Source organism: Rhincodon typus, chromosome 16 (assembly GCF_021869965.1).
Source record: "Rhincodon typus isolate 14 chromosome 16, sRhiTyp1.1, whole genome shotgun sequence".
NCBI classification, from domain to species: Eukaryota; Metazoa; Chordata; class Chondrichthyes; order Orectolobiformes; family Rhincodontidae; genus Rhincodon; species Rhincodon typus.
In genome coordinates this window covers 20,591,933-20,614,854 of record NC_063347.1, presented here as the reverse complement: position 1 = coordinate 20,614,854, position 22,922 = coordinate 20,591,933, and the positions used below count along the sequence as shown (strand labels likewise).

Sequence of the window (22,922 nt, the reverse complement as noted above, 5' to 3'; positions counted from 1 at the left end):
GCAGCCAGTATTTCGCTTTTTCAAAATAAGGTTTGAAACTTCTGTGGAATGAGCATTATATAAAATAGTATTTTTTTAAAAATCATTGCAAGACACTGTGAACAAAATTAGCAAAGCCTTCACAGGCATCGACATTGGGTGAAATAACAGTGACAGTTGCCATTTTTGGGACTGTGCCCTGTTGAGAAATTAGCATCTTCAGAAACCTGGAGGGAAGGAAGAAACTTTCAGGCAAGAAAAAAAAGTATTACAATCTGAAAGTAATGCTGAAATAGTCTCAAAAAGTGACTAAGATCAATTTTATGGCCCAGTCCAGTTTTGCTAGCTGTAGCAAATCATTGCCACGAATTAGCTCTTAAAGCACCAAGTGTAAGGGCAGGAGGGCTTCAGGGGTAACTGACCTCTGCCCCAACCAATGAGAAAGCTCGCTCTGGATCAAGTGTCAATCAGACAGGCCTCTTGGCCAATCAGGTCCTGGAAAAGTGGTGTTTCCCCCTCCCCCAACTCAAGGCCAGAGGCGGGCAGCCAATTTGACGTTCAGTACCACTTTAAAGGGCCAGGGTCTTGGCTCCACAGCAGCATCAAAGGTGAGGAGTAATGGGAAAATCAGCCATTATTCCTCAGAGTAATTGCAGGGTGGGTGCCACACTAAGTGAGAACTCAGCTGAATCGGAACTGACGTAAGGGAATGTCCCAAGATTGGGGCAAATCAATGCTCCCCTCCCCTCCACTCCCCTACCAACCTGCAGGGAGACTTCCCCATTGTAGCAGTTGGAAAGGCTGTTACATGTCTTTCCCACTGAGATAAAACTGAAACAGGACAAAGGCCTACTCCTTAGGAAGAATCTGGAGTAGGTGCAACAAAGGTTCACCAGACAGATTCCTGGGATAGCAGGACTGATGTATGAAGAGTGACTGAATCAGTTAGGACTGTACTCACCAGGCTTAGAATAATGGGGGGGATTTTTAGGAAACCTATAAAATTCTAAACAGAACTAGTGAGGGAAACTTTGGAAAGATGTTCCCGACGACTGGGGAATCCAGAACCAGGAGTCACAGTCTAAGGATGTGAAGTAGACCATTTAGTACCGAGATGAGGAGAAATTTCTTCACCCTGAATGTGGTGAACCCGTGCAATTTTCTACCACATAAAGTGTTGAGACCAAAAGATTGAATGTTTTAAACAAAAGTTAAATATAGTTCTTACAGCTAGAGGGATCAAAGGGCATGGGGGGAAAAGCAGGAACACAGTACTGAGTTGGATGATCAGTCATGATCATACTGAATGACAAAGCAAGCTCAAAGGCCTACCCCGTTCCTATGTTCTGTGTTTATGTTTGTTTTTAAATTGACCACTTAAAGGCCTTGACTGGCAACAGAAAAAAAAGATAGGCTATGGACCTCATTGCCCAGAATTTAATTGCTGATTTGGTGGGAAGGGGGTGGTATCTCCCTTTACTTCCTGCCATCTACCTTGTCATTTCTATGGAGGGGAAATTTCAACTCCACCAGCTGGAGATCAATTTCATTCTGATGTTGTTTTGAATGACCTGTCAAGTTTATGGTATGGCTGGGCCCTGTCCTTATTGGTAGGACTCAAGTATCAAATAGCATTTCAGAGAAGGTTTCCAGAATATAAGAAATAATCCACTGATGTAACCCAATCCCTATTTAGCTCTATTTAGCTACTTCAGCTGGGATTCTCAGCTTATTTTTATCATTGGTTGTGACTGTATTTCTGGCCCAAATTACACATCCATGTAGTCGCAGGGTCATGGAGTTGACCAGGACTGGAACAGGCCCTTTGTTTCAACTGGTCAACGCTGACCAGATATCCTCAATTACAAGGGGGCACAGGTTCAAGGTCAGAGGGGGAAAGTTTAAGGGAGATGTGTGAGTGAATTTTCCACGCAGAGAGTGGTAGCAGCCTGGAATGCACTACAAGAAGAGGTAGTGAAAGTGGGCATATTGAAAACATTTAAGAGGCACCTAGATGGGTACATGAATAGGGAGGGAATAGAGGGATACAGATCAAAAAATGGCAGGTTTGTTTTTAGATTAATTAGGGCATGATGGTCGGCACAGGCTTGGAGGGCCGAAGGACCTGTTCCTGTGCTGTACTTTTTCATTTGTTCAATCTAGTCCCATTTGCCAGCATTTGGCCCATATATCGCTAAACCTTCCTATTCATGTATCCATCCATAAGCTTTTAAATGTTGTAATTGTACCAGCCTCCACCACTTCTTCTGGCAGCCTATTCCATTCGTGAACCACCCTTTGCATGAAAAAGTTGCCCCTGAGGTCCCTTTTAAATCTTTTCCCTCTCATCTTAAACCTATGCCCTCTAGCTTTCGACTCTGCTACCCTGAGGAAAAACCCTTGGCTATTCATTCTATCCATGCCCCTCATGATTTTATAAACTTCGCTAAGGTCACCCCTCAGCATCCGACGCTCCAGGGAAAATAGCCCCCCAGCCTATTCAGCCTTTCCCTCTGGCTCGAACCCTCCAAACCCAGCAACATCCTTGTAAATCTTATCTAAACTCTTTCAAGTTTAACAACATCTTTCCTATAGCAGGAAGGCCAGAATTGAAAGCAGTATTCCAAAAGTGGCGTAGCCAATGTTCTGTACAACATGACCTCCCAACTCAATGCAGTGATTGTTGCTACTAGTGAAAAATACACAGAGTGCCAGGTAGGTGGCAGTGTCACTGAAATTGCTTGCGAGGGTTCACCATGAGAAAAATCATGTCACTATTGTGATGAGAATCTATTCTTAGCAAATGAATGTGTACTCCTGACAGAGCGAAAATCAGAGAGGAAACCTTTCTTAATGAGCCTTATCTTAATGAACTATGCTAATTTGAAGGTAAATCACCAGTCGAAACAATATGAATATCCCATAAAAGAAGTAATGCTCTCCCATTGATGAGGCAACCAAGGGAGGATGAAAGCTCTGCTCTATGGGCTAGCTATGGCTACTGTCCAAACATGTGACTCAGGAGCTTAATCAAAGAAAACAGGAAAACAAATCATAAACTATTCAATTAGAGAAACACATTGCTTAAGAACACCCACTAAGCAGAGTGGGGGAATGGTTTTCTTGCATTCATCACTGCCTCTTCCAACAAAAGCTTGGAAGAAATGCAAATTCCATCAAACGGCTCCAAGGAGGTAAACATTTAATAAAAGATAGGCAAATATTTCATTAGCACATGTTTTTTTCAATGTAAAGTGAGCAAGTACTGTGAATAGAACTCACTCCTCATTGATTTTCCTTTACCTTTAACTACCTGGTATCTTCTAAATACGTTTCCTTTTCTATTCTAAATATTTCGATGTCTAGAAAATGATTACAAAGTGCAGCAAATCTGAAGTCAAAACCTTCAACTGTACTTGCAAGTATTCTTGCATGCAAAATTTCACACTGAGACACAAAGCAATATTCGGGCAGATGACCATAAGATTGGACAAAGAGGTAGATTTCAGAGAGTGTTTTATAGGACAGAAGAGAAATAGAGAGACAAAGAGATTTCAAGAGGAAACACCAAAATTTAGAGACTTGGCAGCTGAAGACACAGCCGTCAATGATGGAGCAACTGAAATAAAGAATGTGCAAGAGGCCAGAACTGGAAGAGCAGTTATCTTCTGAGTTGTGGAGTTTGAGGAGATGACAGAGATAGAGAGAGAGAGCATCATGGATGGAGCCTCATTAAAAATTGAGCAGCCAATGATGTTTGACAGCAAACGGAGGGGTAATCAGTGAATGGGACTTGGTGCAAGTTAGGACATAGAGGCAGAATGCTTCTTTAACAATAGAACAAAAGTTTATTAAACAAAGGACAAAAAATATTAGTTACCTAAATATAGAGTCCAGTTAGAGAAAATCTTAAAACACCCAGCAAAATAAATGTTCTATCTATTCCTCAACATCATCAGTGATGCAAATCCAGAGGAATTACACTTCTATATCAAATCTTTAAATCTTTTAGTTCAACGTAACTGATTCTTCCCAGTTATTTACTGTGAATTGCAATGCCTCCTTACATGAATTATCTCAAAACTGAGAGCTTATACCTTTCCAGCTTTTAATAATCTGCAGATTTCTAACCAAATACACCTGGTTTGGGAGTTGTACAAACTAAACTTTTCTGCTGAGGTAACTGTGAATTCATTGAACTGTTCTACGCTTGTTTTTCAGGAAAGAAATTATATTTACTTTGACCCCATTCAGGGCTCCTTCAAGTGAATCATAGAGTCATACAGCACAGTCCCTTTGATCCATCTCATCCATGCCGACCAGGTTTCCCAAACTAAACTAGTCCCATTTGCTGGAACTTGGCCAATAACCATCTAAAAATTTCCTATTCATGTACTTGTCCAAATATGTTTTAAATGTTGTAATTGCACCCGCATCTACCACTTCCTCTGGCAGTTCCCTTTTAAATCTTTCCCCTCCTATCTTAAAACCATGCCTTCTAGTTTTTAACTCCCCTACCCTAGGGAAAAGATCCTTGCTATTCACCTTATCTATGCCCCTCATGATTTTATATACCTATATAAAGTCACCCCCTCAACATCTATGCTCCAGGGAAAAAAAATTCCAGCTTATCCAGCTTCTCCTTATAACTCAAACCCTCCAATCCTGGTAACATCCTTGTAAATCTTCTTTGCACCCTCTCCAATTAATTAATATCCTTCCTATAGCAAGGCAACCAGAACTATATGCAGTTCTCCAAAAGTGGCCTCACCAATGTCCTATATAACTGCAACATGATGTCCCAAGTCCTATGTTCAATATTCTGACCAATGAAAGCAAGTGTGCCGAATCCTTCATCATGCTATCTACCTGTAACACCACTTTCACTGTACCTGAACTCCTAGGTATCTCTGTTTGACAACACTCCCCAGTGCCCTACCATTAACATGTGAGTTCTGCTCTGCTTTGTCTTACCAAAATGCAACACCTTACATTTATCTAAATTAAACTCCACCTGCCATTCCTCAGCCTATTGGCCCAGCTGATCAAGATCCTGATTTAATTAGTTTTAATACGAGTTAAAAGCCATGAATAACTTCTCTATGATGGAGAAATAATGTTACACTGTGAAATCCACACTGGGGTCAAATACAGCTATGCTCTGGCACTGACACTTTGGAATATTCTTAAATTTGCTGCTGTCATATGTTTTGAAATTATCTGTAGAGGATGTCTGGTGTACCAGAATCAATGGAAAGCTATTCAGCCTCAATCACCTAAGATCCAAGGAAAAAGAGGCTAAGTTATCAGCAGAGGCTTGCCCTGCTATGATGATGCTGTACTAAGTTCATACAGCTAAAGAACCAACTGTCGCAGCTATCGAGAACTTTAACTATGAGCATCAGAAGATGCTCCTCCACTCCCCACCACCCCACCCCCCACCCCTCCCCAACGAGGATGGCACAGTGGCTCAGTGGTTAGCACTGCTGCCTCCCAACACCAGGTAACCCATGTTCAAATCCAGCCCTGGGTGACTGTCTGTGTGGAACCTGCATGCTCCTCAAATGTCTGCATGATTCTCTGCTGGGTGCTCTAATTTCCTCCCAGACTCCAAAGATGTACTGGTTAGGTAGACTGGCAATGCTAAATTGTCCATAGAGTCCAGTGATGCAGGGGTTAAGTAGTTTAGTCATGATAAATGCAGTGTTATGTGGACAGGGTAGGAGGCTGGGTCTGTATGGGATGCTGTTTGGAGGGTCAGTGCTCTTTTGATGGGCCAAATGGCCTCTTTCAGCACTGTAGGGATTCTGTGATTCTAAGATAAATGTCACACTCCAGAATATTGCTATGGCACCATACAGTGAATAATACATGCCAATCATTTACTGATTCGTCTTAGGGCAGTGTATTTCACATCACGCTATTCAGTGTTGTACACTATAAATTGCACTTATTGTTTAAATACCGAACAAACTTTGGACTTTTGACCAATGTACTAAAAATGCATTACGGCATTAATCGAGAGATGGCTTCAGGAAATTGCATGTAGTACATGTAAACTTTTCTGTGGATATCAAGATGCCCTTCTTGTTATTCATTGAACGAAGATAATGCTTTAACTAACAGGCAACAATTAATAATTATTAGGTCCTTTAATATTCATGCTAACAAAATATACAAGAGAGATTATTATGACAGCTACTAATTGTTACTTTGAATTTAGATTTGATATTCTAGAGCAATCATTTGGAAAATTTCATATTAACGCAATGCAAGATTCAGAGTTTAATGACCCATAATTTACAATATTTACAACCCAGGCTAGAAATACCATAATGTAATCATAATAATACTTAACATTACATAATTCTGCTTCATTTATCCTACTTTTCTTCACTCAGCCACATTTTGTCGTGCAATTATTTTAAATATTTAGTGATGCTAGTTTTAAGATCCTTAATAAAATGCTGCCATTTAACCACGGTTTATGTGTTGTCTTTGGTTCAAAAAAAAGCGCACAGATAAAATTTTTCACAAATCATTCGTGACTTTCAATTGAACAAGTGATCATCAGGTTCAGCAAAGCCTTATTTATGGTGAGGGAGTGACAGCTATACTGAAGGTATAGAGATAAAAGGAAATGGATTGACGTCAACAGTAAAGGCTCTCAATACAGTCTGTCCAACACTATAAATGTTGAATTAAAGTAGCTTTCAGTCCTAAAGAATAGAACTGCATATCAAATTTATGTTCATACAATGTATCAAAATTATACATTAACTGGTTGAATGGTGGTAGGTAGTTTCACAGAAATATTCATATAAAATAATTGCTAAGTTTTGCTGAACACAGATTCTCCCAAAGTCTTACAATCTCAGGTTAGCTTTATGAATCGCAATGAACAATATTTAATGTGTCACTCACTTATGTTTTCACCCTTTACTTTAAATTGTTCCTTACAGCACTAACAATTGCATAAATCTAGTCAATCATTACTGTACAATTTTACAGGCATAAAAGAACTCTGACATTTCCAAAGATCAAATAATCCAAAAGTACAAAACTTCTATAATCTGAACCGAATTAAAACCTTTTCAGAATTCCCTTCTGATATAAGAAATATTTTGATTTGCCTTTAATTAACATGATAATTTAGTGACACTTTGTTCAGAGAAATGCTCTTTAATTATTCACTCCTTTAATAACTTTCTCCTCAGGACAAATGTTTAGAATTTGTTTCACACATGTATTTGTCAGGTAAATTTCTCACTTTTGTATATACATTTGTTGCACATGTAGAGAAATGTTTTTTAATTCATTATTACTCTGAATGAACTGGTTATTCAGAGTAAGCCTTTTACACAATGCTAAAGGTAAAATACCATTACCAATAATATACCATTAATTTGGATGCTTTATGGTATATTTAGTTTGAAAAAGTTTGAGTGTTCCCTTCAGATGGCTGTTACTGTTGATATCATCATCTATTGTTTGATGTAGCAATTGCTGTGGTTTCTTGCCTAACTTACTCCTTTTCTGCCACCCGAACTGCAAAATTCAATTCTAATACAACATAACAAAAAATAGAAAAACATATCTCCATATGTCATGGAATCAACACAGAATTTTGCTACACACAGGAAACCCAGGGAGGTCTTTTCTGAATTCACTCATTGAAGTGGGCATCGCTGGCTAGGGCAGCATTTATTGCCCAACCCTATTTGTCCTTGAGAAGTTGATGGTAAGCTTCCTTTGTGATCCACTGAAGTCCATTTGCTGTTAGTACACCCACATTGCCATGAGGGAGAAAGTTCCATGATTCTGACTCAAGCCTGGATATTGTTCAGGTCTTACCCATCCTTTGATTACAACTCAAAACTGGGGTACCACACTTCCCTGCAGCATGAGCAGTGGTGACCTCCAGCAGTGACACTCTAGTATTTGGATATGCAATGCTTTATCATTGGTGAACATCCCACTTCTAACATTATGATGGAGGACAGGTCACTGATGAAGCAGCTGACTGTGATTAGGCCCAGGACACAACCTTCTGCAGAGATGGCCTGAAACTGAGGTGAGTGACCTCCAACAACCACAATCATCCTACTTTGTGCCAGGTCTGATTCCAACCAGCAAAGAATTGTCCCTCTGATACCCATTGACTCCAACTTTGTTTGGACTCTTTGATGTCACAGTTGGGCAAATGAGTCCTTGAGCAACTCTCACCTCCCTACTTGACCCATTTTTGTAAAATAATTCACATGTGGGGTCGATTTATGCATTACTTAGAAAATATACAAATTATATTCCTCACCAATTGTCAACGGTGGCACACAGAATCATAGAACTCCTACTGTGTTGAAACAGGCCATTCGGGTCATCAAGTCCACACTGCCCCTCGGAAGAGCACCCCACCCAGACCCACCCCCACTACCGTATCCCTGTAATCCTGCATTTCCCCTGGCTAATCCACCCAGCCTGCACATCCCTGGACACTATGGGCAATTTAGCAGGCCAATCCATGTAACCTGCACATCTTTGGACTGTGGGTGAAAACTGAAGCACCCAGAGGAAACCCAAGCAAGCACAGGGAAGAATGTGCAAACTCCACACAGACAACTGCCTGAGGGTCGAATTAAACCCAGGTCCCTGGTGCTGTGAAGCAGAATTGCTAACCACTGAGCAACTGTGCTGCCCCCTCACAGGATATCAGCCATGATGTGCTCTTGGGTGGGTTTTTCACAATCCAATCAGACTTAGTGCATAAACTGAACAGTCATCATTACACATAAATGGAATACTAATGGTACGCTACAAAATGGCATCAAAATAAAATTAAAATTTATGTCAAAATCTGAAAAAGGTACTGGAGTTCATTGAATAATGATCAAGTCACTTCAAGCCACTGTTGATTTCCCTCCATCCCATAGATGCACACTTCAGCATTGTGATTACAACATAACCTTGTTGTAGAAACATTTGCCAAGAGGAATAAAAGAGCACCTGTGAGATACTGCCAGCATATCATGAATCCTTCCAACATACATCAATGGCAGTGGTTAGGGTATGACTCATGGTCAGCCATGTTATGGAAAGAAATTGGAGCCTCTACTATAGCTCCAGGCTACAACATGCAAGTCCAAAGATGAGTAGGTTAAGTTGATTGGCCATGCTAAATTGCCTATGGTGTCCAAAGTCATGTAGGTTTGGTGGATTAGACATGGGAAATGCAGGGTTACAGGGACAGGGTTAGGGGCGTGGGTCTGGGTGGGATGCTTTTTGGTGGGCGGCACAGACTCGATGGGTTGAATGGCCTACTTCCACACTGTAGGGATTCTATGAAGTTTATATATGTTGTGACAGTCAGGGAACCAGTTGATACACTCAGCTGGACAGCTATATGGATCAGATTGATGTTAATACCATGGAGTTCAGTCTCTGGCTGGTTGCAGTAGATTTGAGACCTAGCTTCTTCCCCTCCCACGGTAGATACTGTCGTGCTGTGGGCCAGACCCATCTTCGAGTAGAAAACTGAAGTATAAAGGAGGACTCTTCTACTGGTGTTGGTCATCTCAATCATCCAGCTCCCTTTCTCTCTCCCCTAGCCCCATAAGTTTGTTTTTCTCTCTGGATATACGTTTGCTTTCCTTGCTACAACTTCTTTTAGGAGTCTGTCGGATTATTCTGTATTACATGCTCATCAAGACTTTATTGATTGCTTGAGCCTTTTGAGTATTGGTTTACCGTTATTCCTGAGTTGAGAAATATGTGAAAAACTTTCCAACCACAAATACAAAGACATGCAGCAAACAGCCTGGAGGCCGACTTGAATGCTTAGATCTCAACAGGAAAAAAATCTTTCACTGGCTGCTTTAATTCCCCACACAGGGGTGGTTGGAGTGCAGAAACTCTGCATGCATCTCATGAATGTTCTTCTTCCCCCCTGTGAATACAGAGATCAATCTTTGCCCTACTATTAATGCCTCTCCGTGGAGGACCATTCTTTGCTACTACTGCAGACTGAAACAAAAGACACTTCAGGAGATATAATCATTGCTGCCTAGCTCCTTTTCCTAGGTCATCACAATGTAGCTCATTCCTTTTATTTCACACATCTCTTTTCCTTTGTCCAGTGTTCCTTTATGCCTCATTGAATCCATTAGGCTCATTATAGTGTGCTTTTGAAAACCCTTCTGAGCGCAACCAATGACAGAATCTAAGCTGCTGGCATCAGTGTAAGTCAGGCTTCTTCTAATGTGAGGGAAAGTGCACAAAATGCAAAGGTAGAAGGAGTCTATGGCTTGAGTTCATTTCTCAAACTCGTTTACAACAGCGTTTTTTTAATTTTAAAACTTGTCCATTAAAGACTTCAAAGTGACGTTTCTGTCATGATTTTATATGTGGCACTGATAGATGTAATTAATACGACTTTCAATGTTCATTAAAACAGTTCTTTTAACAGTAAATACAGCACAGTTATTAGCCACATTAGAGGCGGGTTTTTTTTCTGAAACAAGGGTTAATTATCACTGAAAGTAAGAAGTCCAGTGGACTCAAATTGTAGTGAAAATGGACTATCAATATTCAACTTCATTCATTTGCTGTTAATACCTGAGATTTCTATAGACAAAAAAAGGACACATGCTCATTTAAAATAGCTGTTGTGATTACCTGACTAGGTTGAGACAAGCTCATGAAACGACTCAGCAAACATTAGTCTGAGCTAAAATTAACATTCTTATAAATAGGCAATGGAACTGGTTGATTCAAACTTACATATTGAGATGATAGATTTTTTGTGGAGTATTCGGAAAAGCAATGTGTAGACTCAGAAGTATACAAATGGACCTTTATCAACAGCTACTTTTAAGCTGCAGGTAGGAAAAATCCATTTGTAAGCAAGAATTGAAGACACTTTCTCTGCCAGTGTCCCTCTCTCTTTCTCTCGTCAAGATAAGAAATCAATACCTCGTTTAAAAAAAAACAAAATGGAACAACAGCCTTCACTGAGAGCTTAGGATACCTACAAACATTACCTTTGCTGATGTACCAGGTCAACAGCAGTTGAGACTCAGATTTGTCACACACAAGTGAAGAATTTTAAACTGCAACTGCCTAATCTTCCTGTCTGTACTTGACATCCACAAGCCCCCACCCAACTTTGCAAACACATTATTAATATCACATTTTCTTAGTGTTCTTTTATATTTTCTTTATTTTTTCTATGTCTTTAATTTTGCTTAGTAATAAAACTCCACTCATTCTCTCAAAGAAACTTTGGAATTGCCTTGCTTTCATTTTTGACTGAGTTAACTAAGCTTAATTGAATTGTTAAAAAGTAAAAATATTTGTTGCAATCAACTGAGAGGGGGTTAAAAAGAGGGGAGCCAATCAACCCTCCTGGCCTGACAATATGTAGAATGAACCACAGTCAGGATCTTGTCTGGTATAAGAAGGAAGGAGACTAATATTTGTGAAATTTGTCATTTGTAATTCCTTGAATTGGAAACAACGCAACAAATGGTCACAAATACAGTGGCATGCCAGGTTATGATCACTGGTACATCAGTTTAGTTTACATTCATAAAGGCAACCCAAGTCTACAAAATCACATTTGTCATGATTTTACTACAAATATCAATTTGCTGTGAATCTTACTACAGACTGTTACTTATAGAGAAACCTCAAAAAAAATTAATTCACGTTCTTTACTGTAACTAAACAAGTTATTGCGGCACCTGGAAGAATTATGTTCCAGACTGTACTTCTAAACACTAAAGGAGGACTGGGATAAAGCAGAGTTACTATACTGTTGCTTATAAACTTGTTGCATTGTGTTTTGTCGTCAAGTTAAGGCATTTCCAAAAGTCTCACCAGAGAAGTTTTGGTCAAGTAAAAAAACATATAGGTGCTAACTTTTACTACAGTAAATTACATTAGGATAGACTACTATTTAATTCACTACTCGTATTGCAAAAGATTTTGATCACAACACTGTTCCATGTTTTCTGCATCAGCAGAAATATAGTCTGCAAATTCATTAATATGTTTTGTCACTATCGTTTGACATCGGCTTTCTAACTTCAGTTTTTAATTAATTTATATACATTGTAACAAGGTTTGTAAATAGAATTACTTGTGGTCATGCATGGTTTCAGTTTAAATTTAGAAGTTAAGAAACCAGAGAGTGAGGAGATAACATTTCAGTTTTGGCTTGTATTCACATGTGCCTGCTTTCAATAAGCAAGATTTACCGTGATTAGTTGGGCCACCAGAGAAAACAGCAAGTGACAAACGAATGGTCTTATGAGGAAAATCTGAATGGTATTTACCATAGTCATGAATGAACGTGTATCTCTGACAATTCTTCCTCTTCGGCTAAAGATGTTAGGTACAAAAGTGTTGGCTAAGAGGGATTGATTTATCAAATGCTACAACAACATTAAGAATGTGAAAGAGGCAATTCAATAAGAAGCCTGTATACAAATTCATTATATATTACAGACTTGCTTTCTTCAGATCTACACTAACAATGATAAAATATTAAAAATATGAAACGGTCCTATAACATAAGCCAAAGACAATTTATTTCCATGCATGCCAGGGCTATTTTCTTTTGGAAGACAAGAAAGCTATTTTAATTGTGATATTGGTGTGATTGGCTTTGACAAATAAATTACCCTAATCTACTGAACTAATGACAATAATGAGGTAGAAGCAGAATTAAATACTAGCGATATCAAGACGCATTCAATATTATCGCTTGGAAGGAAGCAACTGGGTTTTATTGAGGAAACTATATATGTGCCATTAATGTTTCAATCGTTTCAAGTGTTAAGTATAAATTAATAGATCTCAGCTCACCTTTCCAGTGGACTTTGGTCCCTTCCAAATGCAGAAATAACAGATAATCCAAGCAGCAAGAAGACAAAGAGCCAGTTCCCATCGTACGCTTCCAATGTGGTCAATTCCACTTGATAATCCAAGCACTCTACGTCTAAGGATAATAAATAATGTTTTATTAAAAATCTCTTGAAATGTATCTTTTCCATCACATGTTCCAATTGGGTTTCATTATATTCTGCCAGGTTTTCTTTTAAATAAAAGTTATCAGTAGTTGGAAATTTATATGAAAAAAGATTTTCATTCTTATCATACTTTTCAGAATCACTATACAGTTCAAACTGCTCTACAGCCAATGAAACACTTTTGAGGTGCTGTATATCTCTGTGACTCTATGACTCTAACCTATCATACCTTACATACGAACATATTTAGCATTTGATTAACTCTATATAGATATATTTAAAAGTGCACTTCATATCCTGATGAAGGCACCACAGGTCACAACCTAGATAAGCCGACTTTATAGAATTCTATTACATTGACTTTGATATGATCCCAGCTGATGTTACTACTGGACAAATTAGATTCCAGGATGAGATCAGGCTTGATAGATTATTTTGTTTCTTTTTAACCTTTGCGGTCTTTCACTGAAACTCAAGCACACAGGATTACAGATTTGATTTTAACAATAATACAGAATTTTATTATGCATAAGAAAAATAAATACAACAAAACAAAGAAAACTATCTGCACATAACAGAGCTTGGAACGTTTCAAAACACGGGACAAAAGAAAATTACATCTACTTCCCAACACCGCCACTTCACAGTTACTCAAAACCAGAGAAACTTCCCTTCCTGATCAAATCTGTACATTTGGCAACTGCTTTTTTTTCCTCATGTGAGCTGTGAATCCTTTCCATGAATCCTCACACAGCTGAGACCTTAGTTAAATAACTCCACAGAGGCCGCTATCCCGTCACCAAGTCACCCTTTATTTGCACGTGGAGAGTCCTTGACACTGATCTAGCTCCGTCAGAGCCAGCTCTCAGAGTGAAGGGGATGTCTGACACTCCTGTTCATATCTGTCAGCCAGGGCGCCCTGACTGGACCAGATTAACACCCCAACCAGGAAATTCATATTCCTTGTTATTCATAACCTTGTTACAATCACTACATCCCTCCCCCTCTGAGTCCGAGGACATAGACCAGTTCTTAATTTTGTAGCTCCTCCTGGGGTGTTGTAGCACCGGGTCCGATTTCTCCATCTCTGCCTCCAATATGGGCAGTGTGTAATGCACAGTAGCTCGCATCTTGCGCCCACAGCATCTCAGAAAAAATTCATTCCCTTCTTCAGGTGGCAAATGCGTCAAAGGCAGTAATAACTGCCATGTCCATCTCAGATTCCAAAGTTTCTTCAATGCTTGACAGACAGGGAGAATCCACAAATTCCAGAATGGTTGGAAAAGCTGTTGAGGAGCCGACATGTTACATTCCCGCACCGTTTGCAGCTTTCATATGGTCCACGTGCTTATTCAGGACTGTCGCACCTATCCGAACTTTATATGTCACTCACCTTGCACTGACCATGCCTCTTACCCATGTAGGGCTGTTCTCCTCATTCCTACACCACACTTCATCCCCTTAACTAAACTCTCTCTGTCATTTAGCAGAGTCTTGTATCCGGCATTGGCATTCCTGATGCTGTTTCACCCTTCCCCTGCCTCAGGTCCAGGAAAATCAGATTTAACCTGGTGCAGAGTCTTCTCTCCAATAACAACACTGCTGGAACTATCCCCGCAGTTGCATGAGGGGTGGTCCTATTGTCAAATAGGAACTGAGACACTTTGGTATCTAGTGAAGCTGTAGGCTGTTTCTTTAAGTTTGCCTTCAAAGTTTAGACTGCCCTTTCTGCCAAAGCATTGGATGATGGATGGTATGGAGCTGTCCCTATATGTCAAATACCATTTGACTTTAGGAAATACTCAACTTTCCTGCTGGTAAAAGATGGCCTATTATCTGTGAGTCTGTGTATTACAAAAGATACGCGCAGCTTTTCTACCATCGTCTGCATGTTTGACAAATGAACTCTATGCACATTCGGACATTTTGAATGGGCACCCACAATGACTAAGAATATTGAGCTCATGAAAAGGCTGACATAGTCAACATGTAACTGAGTCCAGGGTTTACCTGGCCATTCCCACAAATGTGGGAGAGCTACTGGTGGTAATTTTTGTTCTTGTCGGCAGTGTGGGCACTGCACCACAAACATGGCTATGTCTGCATCCAAATCCTGGCCACCAGACATAACGTTTCAGCAACATCTTCATTTTGGACACCCCTGGATGACCCTGGTGGAGTTCAGCCAGTACCTGGCAGAGACTTTTGCTCAGGACAATCACTCTTGCCCATATCACCCCATACTAAAATGCCCATCATCTGTTGTGATCTGGTCTCTGCAGGTGCAAAAAGATTTCAATTCTGGTAGTGACAGCCTTTTGGTTTCAGTTTTGCCAAGACTAGATCTTTCTGTGATCACAGTCTGATATTGTCAGCTGTGACTGGAAATGCATCCATAAAATTTAAAACCATAATGGATTCTTCAAGTGGCAGTACCGCCAGTGGTGTATCTGCCAGTGGGAGGGGGCTCAATGCACCTGCATTTGCTACTTGGCCTCCTGGACTGTATTCCAACTTGCAATTGTATGTGTTTATTATTAGAGCTCACCACTGAAATCGTCCTGAAACTATGGGCGGCACTGCTCTATCCTCTTTAAGCAGAAATAGCAGGAGTTTGTGATCCATTATTATTATGAATTTACATCCATAAAAGTATTGGTGGAACTTCCTGATTCCAAGCATGATGGCTAAACCTTCCTTCTCTATCTGGGTGTATTTACGCTCTCCATTCGCTGAAATCCTGGATGCATACGCTATTGGGCATTCTTCTCCATTGGGCCATCTATGAACCAATACTTCTCTGATGCCATATCAGGAGGCATCACATGTCAATACCAGATCTCGCTTGGGATCACAATGTACCAACACCATTGAGGATGATAGCTGTTTCTTCATTTCCCTAAAAGCTATGGCTTGGCAACCATTTTCAAGGCTGACCCTTCTTTTTAGAGTTGATGCAAAGATGCCAGGATGGAGGCCCCTATGTTATGTATGAACTTTCCATAATAAGTCACCAGTAAAGGAAAGACCTCAGCTCCACCTGGGAGAAACGTTTAAGGACTATGTCCAAGTTCTCTAAATGCCCCTTATCAGTCTTCCTTGTTATTAGCACATCATCCAGATAAGTGGCAATCTGGGTTCCACCTTGTAAAATGTTCTCCATTGAAGCTGAAAAAGTGCACAAGCTGACGATACCCTAAATTGTAGTCTCGTACATACTTCTGGGAATCCTCACCTAACCACAATTGCAAGTACACATAGTTCATGTCCAGCTTCATGAAGGACAGCTCCCCTCCCAGATTTATGCATTAATCCTCTATGCGAGTGTTTTGGTATTCATCCAGCTGCAAGGAGTGGTTTACCCTTTGTTTAAAATCCCCACAATGCGAACTGACCTATTGGGCTCCACAATCGATTCGACCGGCGCTGACGGTTGTACAAACTGGACCAGTTTGATGATTCCTTCACTTTCCAGCCTTCTGATTTCTGCTTCTACTTTTACACTTTAGGCAAATGGCACTGGGTGGGCCCTGCAGAATCGTGGAGTTGCTTCCTGGTCAACATGCAAAGTGGCCTTGGATCCTTTGATAGTGCCTAGACCTTCCTGAATAAACTTCCTGATATTTAATTAGGACTCCACTCAGGCAGCCATTTTCTAATTGAAAAACATTGAACCAGTCAAGGTGAATCTTTCTCAGCGAATTCCTCCCCATCAGGCTTGGGCCTGAGCCTTTTACTACAATCAGTGGTAACTGAACCAGCTGCTTCTCATACACGAGACCCGAACCGAAGTTGTATCCATAGCCTGTAAAGATTCCCCGGTGTAGGTTCTCAGTCTAGCCGAGGGCTTGCACGAATGTGAAGGTTGGAGTCCAGAATGAATTCTGTTAAAGGCCAGTTCTGCAATCACTGAAACTGCTGCACTGTTATTGACCTCCATTAGAACCAGGTGACCATTTACCCAGACGTTTATTTTGAATGGTTCTGATTTGGATGTTGCCAAGCAATGTAACTGTTCCAAACCAGATGTAATTGAACTTTCCAGGGTGCGCACTCTCCTGGATACCAGCCGATGATTCTCTTACTTCATTTAAGTTTAGTGGGACTCTTCTGCAGTCTCAAGTCTGCAGACTGGCAGCAGCTGCAATGGCTTGCTGGCCTGAATCCTGAAGAAATATTTGACCATTTGGCCGAGGCTTGGCTTTGTTTTGCAATTTTGCTGTGGGCTGATCTAAAGTCCGTCTGTTCAAGATATGTCTTGAGTGACGCTATGCAATTTCCTTCACCGAAGTTGCCAAGCTCGATGAGGGTGTCCACTTCCATCAGAATACCCTGCAACTCATATGTTCCACTTGCTGTGTTTTCCAATGATAAGGCCAGTTGTAGTGTCTGTTTGAAGTCCATTTGGGCTACAGCTAGTAGATGCTTTTACATGGTTACATCATTAATCCCACACACCAAATGGTTTTTCAGCATCTCATTAAGGTTTAAACCAAAGTCACATGTCTCTGTCAGTTGTCTTAAACTAGTCAAAAATCCCAATACAGATTCTTTGGTTCTCAAATCACTGACTAAAACGATAGTGTCTCACAATTTGAGGAGGTTTGGGATTGTAATATTCCTTAATTAAATCTGTCAACTCTTAAAACTTTTCAGTGTCTAGTACCTCAGGCAAAGTAAGGCTCCTAACAACTGAAAAAGCTGTGGGTCCACAAGCTGTCAGAAGAATTACTTGTTGCTTTTCATCTCCCCCAATGCCATTTGCGCAGACCTTAGCGAAATAACTCCGCAGAGGCCGGCAGTCCCCTCACCAAGTCACGCTTTATTTACATGGAGAGAGTCTTTGAGCCTAATCCAGCTCCGACAGAGCCAGCTCTCAGATTAAACAGGATGTCTGACACTCCAGTTCTTATCTGTCAGCCGGGACTTCCTGAATGGATTAATAGCTCCAATCGAGGAGTTCATGTTCTATGAAGTCCATCTGGCTGACCTTGTTACAATCACTTACACTTAGCTTTGGATAACTAATGCAGATTTCTAAGCAAGTATTCCTTGGTCTGACTGTTTCACAGACTAATACCTTCCTCTGAGGTAACTTATTTCCCTAACTGTTCTGAATAATCTACTATTTCTGAGAGAAACCACTTGCATCTGACTTCAGTCAGACCTCCTTCAAGATCTGCAAAAGCTTTACAATCTCTGGGTTTTTCTAAGCTAAAATCAATCCTTGATTATTCTAAATTTGAAAGTAGGCTAATTTATTTCAATGTTTATTCTCTCCTGTAGTAAAACCCCAAAATATAAATTAACTTTGTTTAACAATTCGAGAGGAACAGACAGTATTAAAATCATACTTCCCAAAAGACTGACCTAATTAATTTTTAAACCCCTTCACAAAAAATAGACCAATACCAATATGCCACTAGTTCGAAATCCAAACCTGGAAAACAAATACTAATAATGTACATAAATGACATACGTTTAACCTCAACAGGTTGATTAGATATACCCAAACCTCACTATACAATATAGTTTTTGGAAGATAGTCATTAAGGATTGGACAGTGTTAACAAAATTATGAAGTACAGACATATAGATGTGATTGGTAAGCCAAAAAAAGCCACAGCCACCAGAACAAATCCCAAAATGCAGTTAAAGGATCAACCCTTTTACTGAATGGCCAAAAACAAGACTGAAGTGACCTCCTCCACATACCATTAAATACTAGATACTATGTCAGTAATATTTTTATTCCAATTGATCATATCCATCAGAATAAATATAAGGTGCACATGCTAGGAGAGGGGAGCATGATAGAGAGTTTTAAATATTAGGGATGGGAGAAGCAAAGATTGACATTGTAATAAAAAGAATCGAGTCTGAGGGAGATCATTAACTGTCAAAGTAGAAAGAGTGCACTGTGCAAATAAACGTGCAAGGGCTGTAGGACACTCAGTGCCTCTCCCAATACAGACTACCAGGTTCAGTGTTTGCATCATGGGGGCTGTACTAATGTTATCTGTAAAGCCAGCCAACTAAAGGGTGTAGCAACCTTTGTCTTTGATGAAATATAGTTCTATGCTAGCACGTTATGTAAAAGTCTAATAATATCCATGATCATCAATGCGTGTAATGAAAACTGGGAAAGGAATGAAAAATAACTACCTTAAATGTCCACCAAACAGACACGGAAAATCGCTGAAAAGCTAAGAGGGGACTTAATTTGGCAGCTCCATCTCCAAATTGGGCAAAGGGATGGAGATATGGGATTAACCTGTGCAGTTTAATTCCAGTGGAAGCAGCATGCCAATTTCACGTTAGCTATTTGCATGACTGCAGAGTGCAGCCAGTGCTAACCATATTGTTCAGTGGCTGCCCATCTCAGGAGTGAGCCCAATATCAACTGAGGCCAGCATCGGTTAAAGCTAGCCTGCACTACTTAAATCTCATGTAAAGCTTGAAAAGGAGGTGAATTATGACTGGGCAGGTGCTGCAAGTTATTTCCCAACAGATTCTGTCCTAGGAAAAGACAGAATGGCAGAATACAAGAGGTGTGATCCACAAAGTCAAGGAAACGAAGATGAGGAGAGTTGTGCACAAGCCACAGATGAGGGATAGGGCAGTATGACCTTCAGATAAATTCCACAGATGGTAGTGAAGTGGTAACATCCCTGTACCTATACTCCAGACGAACACTGGAATAAAGGCAAGACACCACGGATGCTAGAAAACTGAAACAAATACAGAGAAGGCTGGAGAAACTCAGCAAGTTTGGCAGCATCTGTGGAGAGAGAAACAGAGTTAACCCTTCCACTTCAGTCTGACTCTCTCTCAGAACAGAACAATGTTAACTCTAATACCCTGGGGGCTGGGTTTCAAATCCCACCTTGCAGGTGGTGGAATTTTAATTCAATTAATGTAAATCAGAGGAATGAAAACTATAAAACTAACAATGATTGTTGGTTAAAAACCCATCTGGTTCACGTTAAGGAAGGAAACCTGTCTTCCTAATCTGACCTGGACTGCAGGTGACTCCAGGTCCCAGTAATCTGCTTGATTTGAAATGGCTGAGCCCGCCACTCAGTTCAAGGCAATTAAGGATGAACAACAAATGCTGGCTTTTCCACTGTTGCCCATATCCCAGGAAAGAAGAAAAATATTGTAGCAGCTATTGCAAAGCATCACATCTCAAGGATCTGGATGCAGTGTCACAGGAATGACACTGACCTAAAGTGAGTGGTCAAAATTGGTCCACACATATGACATATCCTGCCAACTGCACAGCTAGCATTTAGCATTACATTTGCTCAATTCATACCACCTACCATCACGCTCTATCACTTAGGATCATACCTAACATTCATAACTTCACCTCAGCCTCACACATTTTGCACTGCTACAAGTCTCACACTCACAGCTTTCACACACTGCCAGCTGCACAACTACATGCAAGTCATGATCCTTTCAACAAACCCACAATAGACAGAATATGAATGCAAATTGAGGTCAAGTAGGGATGTGATCACACCGGTTGCTCTTCCTCACTGCAACACTTCACCCATAACCATGAAGGATCCCGCTGGAGTGGAGCTAATCTAATGCAAGCAACTGTTCAACCGGCTTGCATCCAGTTCAGAAGCAATAACATGCCAAACTCAGTTATTGAGCTGCAGTGTGCAGATGAAGTTTGCATGTATGCACATTCAGAGGTCAAGATCATGAGTGAAGTATTCCTGGAGGCCTATGTCTCCTACAACACCAATCAATTCGCATACTTTGGGAGCCTCTTCACATTGAAGGCAGACATTGGTGATGAAGTTCAATATCATCTCCAATGGCTAGTCCATCATATGGTCACCTAAGGATCAGAATGTCTGATGACGAAGGCCTCAAATCCAGCCCCAAACTCTTGCTTTACATGGCAGCAGCACTACCTGCCCTGCAGTGGAGATATGAACAATGTACAGCAGACATCTCAATCCCCAGAGAAATATCAACAGAGTTGCCTCTGCAAGATCTTGCAAATTCTTGGCAGGACAGGTACTCCAATAACAGGGTCCTGTCTCAGGTCTTTGCACATACCACCTGCAGCAGGGTGTACGAATCTAGCACTGGATTACTTTGTTCCTCAGGACCAACAACTCCAGAGTAGAAGAAAATCGTCTTCACTCTTGTGGGACTGTCTAAGTAATGTAAGAAGGAAGTGTTAATTATTCAGCGATGTCAACTGTACCAGCCAAATAAATGACATCATATTCAGTACTAATGTTTCTCTCTTAACTAGAGGCACTGAGTACTGACTGGCAGGAACAGACTCATTTCCTCATCCCCATGGAGGAGACGTACTCACCATCAGGGAGCTTGACACTACTGAGAATCTGGCCAGTTGTTGGGCCGAAACAAAAGAAAGACGGGGGTATTCAGATATCTAATCCCTCTTTCTCACATCTCATTTCATTTCACAATCTCTGCTAACTTGGATGCTACGGATATAGTAAGCATACACCTTTCACTCCCATCACCTCACTTCAACACCACCTTAAGCTTTTACCTTTATCCTTTCAGATCACAAAGAATTGAAAATGGCCAGGTAGTAGTGTGGGAGAAACAAGTGGAAGAACATGATGACAGTGGGTGATAAACACCACTGCTCAATCTCAAACTCAGCTACCAGTTCAGATGCTGATATAAGAAGCTGTTGGCATGCACAGTAAAGTACTTGGTGCAAAAACAAAGCTGCTGGAAAAGCTCAGGAGGTCTGGCAGCATCTGTGAAGGAGAAAACAGTTAACGTTTCAGGTCCAGTGACCCTTCCTCAGAACTCAGAACTTGGTGCATTGGCTGACTTGGTAGAAAGCTTGTACAAGGTACAGGATAGAATCTGGCACCAACATTCCACAAAACTTTATTCAGAGCTTGGAGCTCATCCTCTCTAGCAGGAAGTGTCTGAGGACATAGTCTTCGGCATCCAACAAACAGAAGTCACCCAGCATTTATTTGGATGCTGCAGTGAAAGCTCAAACTGTATCATGCAATTGTAGGCTGCTGCCAACTGAGCTGCAAGTGCCAGTGTTCAAAGAGGCTTACAAGGTGCCCCAGCCAACTAGCAATCTGTTCACCAATACAGGAGGGGGAAAGCACAGGCATCCAGGAGGGTGGCAGAGGTACTGTGACATGAACCCACCATCTTCTCTCCAGAAAATACAATTTGCCTCCTACCAATGCAACATTGTTCGTGTGCCTGCTGATGCTTATCGGCCTACCAGCCACACTGGAATTGTGCAGTCCAAAGTCAGGCATTCTGTAGCCAAGCTGCTCAAGATCATCCTCCAAGGTCAACCATAATCTCCTGTGTTGAAGGTCAGCAGCTTTGCAAAACCATGCCACATTGCTGGGGTGGATCTATGGCAGACAAAGGCACAAGGACAACCAACAGTACGGAAATGCCAAAGGATGATGAGTTGGCACTTGTATGTAACATGGCATGATTTGATTTGATTTATGCTTTGGATTTGGAAGGACTATTTTGTGATGGTTTTTAATTTTGCATAGTGACTAGGCAGGCACTCTGATAGTCAGCAACAAACAGAAAGTAACCTACAGCTTTGTCTGTGAAATTGGGATTCTGCTTGCTGGTATCAATGTAGGTCAATTTGTTCACAGACAGCTGAGCCACAAAGGGACTAGGTCACCATCTCTCTTCCTCTTCCTCAGTTGTTCACAGGGAACTGGTGGCTAGAGATATACCCACATAATGGTGAAGTTTTTCAGCAAGCCAGCATGAGGTTTGACAGCTGCAGTGTTAAGTGCTGTAGGGCACTTTCCATGTAGTGGGAGCATTGGTCCAGAATCCCTCTGATCTGCTCTGTCACATTTTGTATGGGCTGCACAGTGGCTGGGGTGGCACAGTGGCTCG

The 22,922-nt window shown here is 40.9% G+C and overlaps 1 protein-coding gene across 1 annotated transcript in view; it reads right to left on the bottom strand.

The window, feature by feature from the left end:
• slc6a11b (solute carrier family 6 member 11b) overlaps positions 1 to 22,922 on the bottom strand; it is a 135,772-nt gene that overhangs the window by 99,811 nt on the left and 13,039 nt on the right. Inside the window, exon 6 of the mRNA XM_048606355.1 lies at positions 12,844 to 12,976. Within this exon, the coding sequence (XP_048462312.1) occupies positions 12,844 to 12,976 (133 nt within the window). The remainder of the gene's footprint in view (positions 1 to 12,843; positions 12,977 to 22,922) is intronic.